Source organism: Anomaloglossus baeobatrachus, unplaced genomic scaffold (assembly GCF_048569485.1).
Source record: "Anomaloglossus baeobatrachus isolate aAnoBae1 unplaced genomic scaffold, aAnoBae1.hap1 Scaffold_109, whole genome shotgun sequence".
Classification (NCBI taxonomy): Eukaryota; Metazoa; Chordata; class Amphibia; order Anura; family Aromobatidae; genus Anomaloglossus; species Anomaloglossus baeobatrachus.
In genome coordinates this window covers 368,576-379,667 of record NW_027441879.1, presented here as the reverse complement: position 1 = coordinate 379,667, position 11,092 = coordinate 368,576, and the positions used below count along the sequence as shown (strand labels likewise).

Below are 11,092 nucleotides of genomic sequence, written 5' to 3'. Positions count from 1 at the left end.
TTATATTGCTATAAAAATGTGCTACTTTTATCGTTGGTTTTACTACTTACATAGCACATTTCATGTTGAAATTTTTTTTCCTACCCAAGTGATATTTTATCTCCCTTTATTATCTGCAGTATTTTATATATCGGTTCATCTCCTTCCCATTCAGGTCCTTATAATATCGGATCCTCTCAGTGGAGATCTTCTATAGAAGAGAATTCTCCTGATTGCCCCGTGAAGGATGGATATAGACAGGGACAAGATGGCGGAGAGGATATTACACCTCACCCTAGAGATCCTCTTCCGGCTTACTGGAGAGGTGAGAGATTCTGATGACGTCACATTACATCATTCTTATCTATGGGAATAACAGATGGACAGAACTGGAGAGGTGAGGACCCTGGAAATGTCTGGAGTGAGATTTATTACTGTGTCTCTCCATAACCAGGATTACACAGTAGTGAAGAAGACCTCTAGTGAGCGCTGTCAGGCCCCTGTGTCTGAGGGATGGGGAAGACCCCTGAGCCCAATCACGGGGCCTCCACCTCACCCCCCGATACATGAGGACATCAATGACCAGAAGATCCTAGAACTCACCTACAAGATGATTGAGCTGCTGACTGGAGAGGTGACACTGCTGGGAATGCTGGGACATTATACAGTAACGCTAGGAAGGGATCGGGGGTGACGGTATCATTGTATGTGTCAGGTTCCTATAAGGTGTCAGGACGTCACCGTCTATTTCTCCATGGAGGAGTGGGAGTATTTAGAAGGACACAAAGATCTGTACAAGGACGTCATGATGGAGGTTCCCCGGCCCCTCACATCACCAGGTAATAGACAGGACTAAATACACACGGCCTATAATTATCTGTATGTAAGGAATTAATTCAGTCCCTGTATGTGTCTCCTCCAGGTCTATCCAGTAAGAGGACAACACCAGAGAGATGTCCCCGTCCTCTTCTCCCACAGGACTGTAAACAAGAAGATCCCGATGTTCCTCAGGATGTGTTAACTCTAGTTCTATCCTGTAAGAGATATCTACTCATGTACTTTCTGCACTAATTTTGTGTTTACAATTTTAGGCTTTCTGCTCTGTTTTTGTTTTGTTTTTTCAACTGTATTGTCTTTCTTTCAGTTTGTTTCTAGTGCCTTCTCTCTGTCATTATGAAGGCAACTAAAAGACCTGCAGAGGGTTCATGAATACCCTGTTTCCCTGAAAATTAAACCTAGTCCAAAAATAAGACCTAGCACGATTTTATGGGATTTTTGAAGAATGCTTGAAATATAAGCCCTACTCCAAAAGTAAGCCCTAGTTACAGTCAGGGCCAGCGTTGGGAGGAGTCAAACTTCTCAAGACCCCACTTTCTTAGGGACCACATCAGTTGTATTCTGAGGTTGATTGTTTAAGGACCTTTGACTTCAAAGTCATGTGACATGATGTAACCAAAGGTCTCTTAAGAGCAAACTGGGCAATTGCACAGTCCCCCTTTCTCCTACCGGCCCCAGTGTTTATTTGCCAATTATAGGACTGCTTAAGGACCTTTTTGACATTACGGCATATAACCAAAGGTCTCAATTGCAGGAGTCTAAAGCTGAAGAGGAGACAGGCTGGTGTGTCTGGGTGTGTTCACACCAATTTTAACCAGCTTTGCCAAAATGGGCAGAGCTTGGCCAGAAGAAGGGTGTGATGCCACCGCTTCTCAAATTCATAAGAAACTGCGACGTTCCCTATGCCAGAAATTTCACTCCAGTCCCTGATGTCATTTTTCAGTGTACATCGCCGGTCTTGATGAATTGGAGCCCTAATGTTTATCTGCACAGACAGCAAGACCCTGCTACCTGCTTTGGTTACAAAGCCTAAGGATGGTTCATCAGCGTTATAGTCCCAGACAACCCAGTTAAATTTCCAGCATCTGTCTTTATTTTTGTCTTCAAAAAAACCCTCTTTGAATTTGTCTGTTGTGGATCAATGTTTCAAGGAGAGGTTTTCAGTCAGGATCTGTGGAAATTATAGATTCTGGTACTTTGCATGTTAACTTCTCTGATGCCTGTGAGCAGCGCAGGGAGACGCAGGCGTCGAACCACAGGCTTGGGCAGGCTAGCAAGAGTTATTCTCTGCTGGGCTGCCTGTTAATGACTTTGATCACATGCTGTAGAGGAGAAATTATTGTTCGCTCCCGTTCTGCATATGATGGCTGGACTATTTCATTATTGCCCGCTATAGTTTACCTATACTGGTCTGGTGAGGTGATGTAATCAGTGCCGGCGTCAGCATCCAGCATACCCGGGCAAATGCCGGGGCCCTTGAGAGCTGGGGGGGCCCACTTGGCCTCTTCAGTTCTGCTGCCCCCGGGCCGAATTCCGGGGACCGCAGTCCTCGGCAGGAAACTGTGGCTGCCGTCCCTTTAAGGCGCGCAGACAACAGTGTTCGCTGCGTCCTCCTTCATCTGTGGGCGGAGCTACCGCACGGCGTCCTGCTCGGTCCCACAAATGGAGGCGCAGTGCCAGCCAGCGACCCCCAGAACAGCGCTTCTCTCCGGCGCTGTGTGGGCCCCCTCTCCACCGTGACCTGAGCGGTATGTGGGACACCCCTCCACCCCCACTCGATCTGTATGTGCCCTACCCGCTACCCGATTTATGGGCCCAGGTGAACTGTATGGGCTTTTGCCCCACGCAATGTATGCCCTGCCCCCCCTCCCCTCCACAAAGCCATATGTGCTGGCCCCCGGAGCCGCGTGTGTGGGCCCCGCAGAGCAAGGTGTCTGTCTTGTATGTATGTATGTATGCATGCATTTATGTATGTATGTACAGTCATATAGAAAAGTTTGGGCACCCCTATTAATGTTAACCTTTTTTCTTTATAACAATTTGGGTTTTTGCAACAGCTATTTCAGTTTCATATATTTAATAACTGATGGACGGAGTAATATTTCTGGATTGAAATGAGGTTTATTGTACTAACAGAAAATGTGTAATCCGCATTTAAACAAAATTTGACCGGTGCAAAAGTATGGGCATCCTTATCAATTTCTTGATTTGAACACTCCTAACTACTTTTTACTGACTTACTAAAGCACTGAATTGGTTTTGTAACCTCATTGAGCTTTGAACTTCATAGGCAGGTGTATCCAATCATGAGAAAAGGTATTTAAGGTGTCCACTTGCAAGTTGTTCTCCTATTTGAATCTCCTATGAAGAGTGGCATCATGGGCTCCTCAAAACAACTCTCAAATGATCTGAAAACAAAAATTATTCAACATAGTTGTTCAGGGGAAGGATACAAAAAGTTGTCTCAGAGATTTAAACTGTTATTTTCCACTGTGAGGAACATAGTAAGTAAATGGAAGAGCACAGGTACAGTTCTTGTTAAGCCCAGAAGTCGCAGGCCAAGAAAAATATCAGAAAGGCAAAGAAGAAGAATGGTGAGAACAGTCAAGGACAATCCACAGACCACCTCCAAAGACCTGCAGCATCATCTTGCTGCAGATGGTGTCAATGTGCATCGGTCAACAATACAGCGCACTTTGCACAAGGAGAAGCTGTATGGGAGAGTTATGCGAAAGAAGCCGTTTCTGCAAGCACGCCACAAACAGAGTCGCCTGAGGTATGCAAAAGCACATTTGGACAAGCCAGTTACATTTTGGAAGAAGGTCCTGTGGACTGATGAAACAAAGATTGAGTTGTTTGGTCATACAAAAAGGCGTTATGCATGGAGGCAAAAAAACACGGCATTCCAAGAAAAGCACTTGCTACCCACAGTAAAATTTGGTGGAGGTTCCATCATGCTTTGGGTGTGTGTGGCCAATGCCCGCAACGGGCATCTTGTTAAAGTTGAGGGTCGCATGGATTCAACTCAGTATCAGCAGATTCTTGACAATAATGTGCAAGAATCAGTGACAAAGTTGAAGTTACGCAGGGGATGGATATTTCAGCAAGACAATGATCCAAAACACCGCTCCAAATCTACTCAGGCATTCATGCAGAGGAACAATTACAATGTTCTGGAATGGCCATCCCAGTCCCCAGACCTGAATATCATTGAACATCTGTGGGATGATTTGAAGCATGCTGTCCATGCTCGGGGACCATCAAACTTAACTGAACTGGAATAGTTTTGTAAACAGAAATGGTCAAATATACCTTCTTCCAGGATACAGGAACTCATTAAAAGCTACAGGAAGCGACTAGAGGCTGTTATTTTTGCAAAAGGAGGATCTACAAAATATTAATGTCACTTTTATGTTGAGGTGCCCATACTTTTGCACCGGTCAAATTTTGTTTAAATGCGGATTGCACATTTTCTGTTAGTACAATAAACCTCATTTCAATCCAGAAATATTACTCAGTCCATCAGTTATTAGATATATGAAACTGAAATAGCTGTTGCAAAAACCCAAATTGTTATAAAGAAAAAAGGTTAACATTAATAGGGGTACCCAAACTTTTTCATATGACTGTATGATGCAGAGCAGTATGTGTGTGTCTGTCTGTATGTATGTATGCAGCAGAGCAGTGTGTGTGTGTTTGTATGTATGCAGCAGAGCAGTGTGTGTGTGTTTGTATGTATGCAGCAGAACAGTATGTGTGTCTGTATGTATGTATGCAGCAGCAGTGTGTGTGTGTCTGTCTGTATGTATGCAGCAGAGCAGTGTGTGTATGTATGCAGCAGAGCAGTGTGTGTCTCTGTATGTATGCAGCAGAGCTGTGTGTGTCTGTCTGTATGCATGTATGATATGTATCTATGTATGTCAGTGTATATGATTGTATAGATTTGTCTGTTTATATGTATTTTTGTGAGTTTGTATTTAAATGTGTGTGTGTGTGTGTGTGTGTGTGTGTGTGTGTGTGTGTGTCTGCGTGTTTATGGGGCCCACTGGGACTCTTCCGCCCGGGGCCCACAAAAACCTGGAGCCGGCCCTGGTTGTAATCCAGACTTACCGGTGGTTGTTGTGCATTATTACAGTGAGCTGTTGTGGTGTTAACCCTTGTTGTATTTTTGTTGCTGCCTTTCTGCTCTTGCTTTTCTCCTTAGTCTCTCACTGTTTATTTCTGTGAGTTTGCAATGTGTCCCATCTGTCTTACTCTATATTTCCATCATACTCCTTCCCCTTCCTTCCCTTGGGGATCACAGATTAAATCTAGTCAGGAGACTAGTAAGGCACGGGACTCCAGCAGCTCCATCTTCAGGGGTAATCCATAGGTTAAGAATAGCTTAGGGTCCCCTATAATGAGGGACAGTATAGGAGCCCCCTGTTCCTCATTATCCTGGAGTCACTTGTTGACAATCAATCAGATTATTTACTAAAGCACATTCCAGAGAACTGGTGATAGGAATGGGAGATCTCAATTACCGAAGATGTAACTCTTAGATGTCGAAACTGGACAACAAATTCAGAATAATTTGTTTAATTTCTGATGTTATGGTTTAAAAAAAATGTACTTTCAAAATAATATCATAAAATAATAACATTTTGTTTATTTTTTAGCAGATGACTGTATCGGGAGTTTAGATGGAAATCTAATATCTTCAGAATTTAAAACAGATGATGAAAGTATCACACATGCTACATATGAAGAGCATGCTGCTGTCCCAGATATACCTCCAGTCCTTCTTCGGAAATCTCTATCATCTGATCTTTTCAAACAAGACCAAAATTCTGATTTATCACAGAATTGTAAGCAAAATAAAAGTTACAGAAGGGATCTGGAACATGAAACAGCTCCTACAAGGGAGAAACCATTTTCATGTTCAAAATGTAGGAAATGTTTTATTCAGAAATCAAACCTTACGAGACATCAGAAAATTCACACAGGGGAGAAACCATTTTCATGTTCAGAATGTGGTAAATGTTTTAGTCAGAAAGCACATCTTGTTTCACATCAGACAATTCACAAAGGGGAGAAGCCATTTACGTGTTCAGAATGTGGGAAATGTTTTAATTGGAAATCGAATTTTGTTAATCATCAAAGAATTCACACAGGGGAGAAGCCATTTTCATGTTCAGAATGTGGGAAATGTTTTATTTGGAAATCGGATCTTGTTGAGCATCAAAGAATTCACACAGGGGAGAAGCCCTTTTCATGTTCAGAATGTGGGAAATGTTTTATTCAGAGATCACATCTTGTTACACATCAGAAAACTCACACAGGGGAGAAGCCATTTTCATGTTTAGAGTGTGGGAAATGTTTTATTCAGAAATCAGATCTTGTTGAGCATCAAAGAATTCACACAGGGGAGAAGCCATTTTCATGTTCAGAATGTGGAAAATGTTTTATTCAGAGATCACATCTTGTTACACATCAGAAAAATCACACAGGAGAGAAGCCATTTTCATGTTCAGATTGTGGGAAATGTTTTAATTGGAAATCAGAACTTGTTGTGCATCAAAGATCTCACACAGGGGAGAAGCCATTTTCATGTTCAGAGTGTGGAAAATGTTTTATTCGGAAATCAGATCTTGTTGGGCATCAAAGATGTCACACAAGGGAGAAGCCATTTTCATGTTCAGAATATGAGAAATGTTTTATTCAGAAATAAGATCTTGTTAGGCATGAAAGATCTCACACAGGTGAGAAGACATTTTCATGTTCAGAATGTGGGAAATGTATTATTCAGAGATCACATCTTGTTATATATCAGAAAAATCACACACGGGAGAAGCCATTTTCATGTTCAGAGTGTGGGAAATGTTTTAATTGGAAATCAGAACTTGTTGTACATCAAAATCTCACACAGGGGAGAAGCCGTTTTCATGCCCAGAATGCAGTAAATGTTTTATATGAAATTAAGTCTTGTTTACCATCAAAAATATCACACAAATTAAACCATTTTTATGTTCTGAATGTGGAAAATGTTATTCTCATAAATCAGATCTTGTTAAACATGTGAAGAAGCCACACAGGGAAGGAACCTTTTTCATGTTGTGAATAATTGAAATGTTTAAGTGGTAAATCAAATCTTGCGGACATCAGAAAACTAACAGAGCGGAGCAGCCATTTTTGGTTTCAGAATTTGCCAAATGTTTTTAAGACTAATAAGGTCCTGTTGTCAGATGAGTCACATCGGAGAAGGCATCATGATGTACCATAATTCAAAGGGTTTTATCAAAAAATTGGTTATGATTGCTCAAGTAAGATTTGATGAGGGAAAGAACCATTTCCTTTTTTTTTAAACTTATCGTATTTTTGGGACCATAAGACACACCTAGATTTTGAAGGCGGAATATAGGGAAAAAGATTGACGTAAAAAATGTAGTCATGAAGCACTGTTAAGGAGGTTGTTCTGCTGCTGACACTGTTACGGGGATAAAGTGACCCAATTCTGTACTAATGTCCCCCATCCTGGTCCCCTTCCAGGTATATGTGTCTCATCCTTGTGTATATGTCCTTCATCCTCGTATATATGTTGCCCATCTTTATCCCATCCTGGTATATATGATCCCCATCCTGGTATATATGTCCCTTGTCCTAGTATATATGTCCTCATCCTTGTATATTTGGCCCTCAACTTGGGCCCACTCTGGTATATATTTCCCCATCACGCTGCACACATAAGAAAATAAATTATTATACTCACCATCCCTCCGGTCTTCATGTGCACGTTGTTCTCTTCTGATGCCGGCAAGTGATTTCAGCATGTAAGCGGCGCAGCGCATGACATTACTGCCATGCGCCCCTAGTTACATGCGGACGTCAGCTACTGGAATATTCACTGCTCCCCACGCTAACAATACCGCCCACCGCTTGGTTGGCGCTGGCTTCATTGCCTAGAGGTGGGCGGGATTATGGTGTGGGGAGCAGTGAATATTCATTTTCTTTTTTAGCTGGCACACTGTTAGCCTTTTTGAGAGCCTTTAGGAACATTCATGAAACGTTTTGATACTGGATTATATTTAGATAATTCACTAATCTTAGGTTGTCCACTGCTTTATTTACTAAAAAGTGCAGCTCCAGATTGGAGATAGGAACTCTGAAGTTTATCACATTGTATATAATTGCATTTCAAAACTTGTTGTTTTGTTAATAAATACTTGTAATATATATATTCTTCATGCTTAGCTTTCTCTATTGTTTAGATGTGATGATTTTGCCTCCGGACCTCTGTAGTTGAGGCAGAGCTGTAGGTATTGCTCACAAAAATAGTGAGGGGAGAATTGAATTGCACTGCATCCTAGATATGTGCACGTTGTAAAGACGCTCTGGTCCCAATTCTTCAAAACTTTTGTGGCAAAAAAAATTGTCACTAAGTTCTGAAAAATTCCAAAAATTTGGAAAGTTGTGCCAGCAATTTGCGGCTCTTGGCATTTTCACTCCAAAATTGGCAGAGTTTGGGTGGGACGGAGATGTGACACCACAACTTCTTTGATTCATGACGAGCTGTGGCATTTCCTATGCCAGAAATCTCACTTCAGTCCCTGAAGAGAGTAATATTTCTAGCATGGCACAAGGAGGCACATGCCACTCAAACGCTTCAGATTCATGAAGAGGCATGGACCACTTAATGAATCAGGAGTGGCCCGCTCATAAATTTGGCCCTTTATTTTAAAAAATGATCCCTTTATAAAGGATAATTGTTGTAATAAACAAAGAAAGGATTTTACATGTCTGATATCCAAGTGGTTATTTTTTAATGCGGCTATTCACAAATAGAGATAAGTGCACCTGTTGAAGTTCGGGTTCGGCTTTTTCAGCCGGACTTTAGATAAAGTTCTGTTCGGGAACCGGACTTGACCAGAACCCCATTGGAAATCACTGATTGGGCAGTTTAGGTCTCCGCCCACATGCAACCGGCCATAAAGAGAGCATTTCCAATTATTTTTTCTTTTACACAATACATCCTATAATGATGGTTTTATCCCCCACGAAATTGATTCAAACACTGCAGCTAGCACTGTGCTGAGCACTGCGTGTACCCGAGCACAGCGATGCTAGATGAAGTGGTTATGATACATAAAGCACCCGAACTCCGAACTCTAACACTGATTTTTTGTATAAAGTCTGTATTTGGTACAATCCCCGAACTTTACTATTTAGGTTCATTCGTCTCTGTCCACAAACCTTTATTACAGTTCAGATTATGGGTTTAGAAGAGACCAGAACTAAAAGAGGTCTATCTCTTGGTGGAGAGGAAGTAACATTTATCATACCTATGCTGGAGTTTTGTGAATTTAATTGGATTCGGTCACTAAGTGTTTACTACTTAATTAAAAATCAGAATAATGTAAAGACAGTGTTACGCTATGAACGGTGAAGTAGCAAGCGAAAGGGAAAGAAACCATGTGCCTAGGGAAAGGGGAGATGGTAACCTCTGACTAAGCCTACCGCTGTGCCCTGAGTTCCCTCACCACGCTGAGCCGGATACCTCACCCTATGCTGACCCTGATCTGGAACCATAGGCTATGTTCCCACTAGAAAAATGATTTTTCTTAAGAAATTTCTTAAGAAATTTCTTGAGAGTGAAGGATTAGCGCACCTGCGTTAAAATAACGCACCAGTAACACAGGTGCGTTTTGGTGCGTTTTTTTGCAGGTTGGTCCCTGCGTTTTTTAATGCTTTTAACAGCTACTTTAACAGATGATAGAGATAATTAGAGATAATAGATAGATAATAGAGCGAGAGATACATAGATACATACATAGATAGATAGAGGGATAGATAGATACATAGATAGATACATAATAGAGGGCTAGATATTCCAGCTTTATTTATGATGTTTGTGGACATACTGCACTTCTCGCGGCCGGTAGTGTGTTCACATCACCGGCCGTGAAAAATGTCCTGGAGTTACCCACAGCCTCGCTCAGGGAGCCGCATTCAGCACTCGCTCACTGAATGAGGCTGCGTGGAGAACTGTCAGTCATGGCTGGAGCAGGGCTGGAAGCGCCACGGGACATCGCCGTGGATTACGTCGGAGCTGTGTTCGGGGGTTTAATAAAGTGGAGAAAGGGGGCTTTTTGTCTTTTAATCCAAATAAAGGAATTTTTCGGGGTGTGTGTGTGTTTTTAATGTCACTTACAGATTAGTAATGGCATGTCATAGACACTGCCATTACTATTCTTGGACTTAGCTGCAGCTATTGGTTGCCGTTACTCTTTATTACCCTGATTGCCACCGCATCCCGGCAACAGGAAGTGTCGGGGACACTCCGGGACTGTCGCATAATGGATGCGACAGTCAAGGGGCAGCTGCGGGCTGATATTCTCGGTTGCGGGAGGGGGGAGTCATTAACCATGACCCTCGCCCTCCCCAGCCTGAGAATACCAGGCCACCGCTGTGTGCTTTCCTGGCTGGACGGTAAAAATACGCCGGAGCACACGCATCTTTTTTTGTTTTTTTATTTTTAATATGTACGTTTGATTTCTATGTGTATTCTATATGTCTGAGTCTGTCTGTGAGTGTCATATGTGTGTGTCTGTGTGAGTGTCATGTGTGTGTTTACTCTGCATTACATTAGTCAATGGAGTGAAATAACGCAGTTAGCTGCAGAAAAGAAGTGACATGCTCATTCTTTTTCTTAAGAAAATCTACTGAATTTGCTTAAGAAAAAAACACAGTGTGCACACAGCTAATTTTTTTGCCATAGGTTTTGCTGGGGAATGTCTGCAGAAAGGTTACAAGAATTTCTCAAGAACTTTCTGCAACAAAAACGCGGGTAAATAACGCAGTGTGTGAACATAGTCTAAATAAGGAACGGATGGGATGAGCTCTTCATCAACCCCACTAAGCACTAATGGACACACAGGGATAACAAACAATGGGAAACAACAAACAACTTATCTCTAGACGACTCCGTAAGAAATTCAGTAAAAAGCCAACAACAATCCTACTGGTGTGTGCAAGCCACCTGCTTGCCTCCAGAGCTTGTGAAGTAACAATATCACCACCACAAGTCCAGGGAAAATGAAAGACTTTAAACCCAAGAGGAAATACATATTATTAGCAACTGAAGGGAAGAGGAGCTCAACTAGTTCCTAAAAAAAAGGATGAAAACCCAGCAGAGGAGATACGAGTGCACTGAATACTGACAGCAGGAACAATAGAAAGTCAGGGCTATTTTGCGCAGCCAAATGCTGTGACCTTCTAACGCCGATAACCACAGAACTGT

At 42.1% G+C, this 11,092-nt stretch overlaps 1 protein-coding gene across 2 annotated transcripts; it reads left to right on the top strand.

Moving 5' to 3' along the window:
* Positions 1–230: 230 nt before the first annotated feature.
* On the top strand, positions 231–8,800 carry LOC142260468 (uncharacterized). Of its 2 annotated transcripts, XM_075331938.1 has the most exons (5): positions 231–304; positions 434–613; positions 695–818; positions 902–1,015; positions 5,475–8,800. In XM_075331938.1, exons 1-5 carry the CDS (start codon positions 248–250, stop codon positions 6,524–6,526), a joined length of 1,527 nt encoding a protein of 508 aa, XP_075188053.1. In that variant the 5' UTR covers positions 231–247; the 3' UTR covers positions 6,527–8,800. The 2 variants fall into 2 exon arrangements, with proteins under 2 accessions (XP_075188053.1, XP_075188054.1); XM_075331939.1 differs by lacking the exon at positions 902–1,015.
* Positions 8,801–11,092: the final 2,292 nt, after the last annotated feature.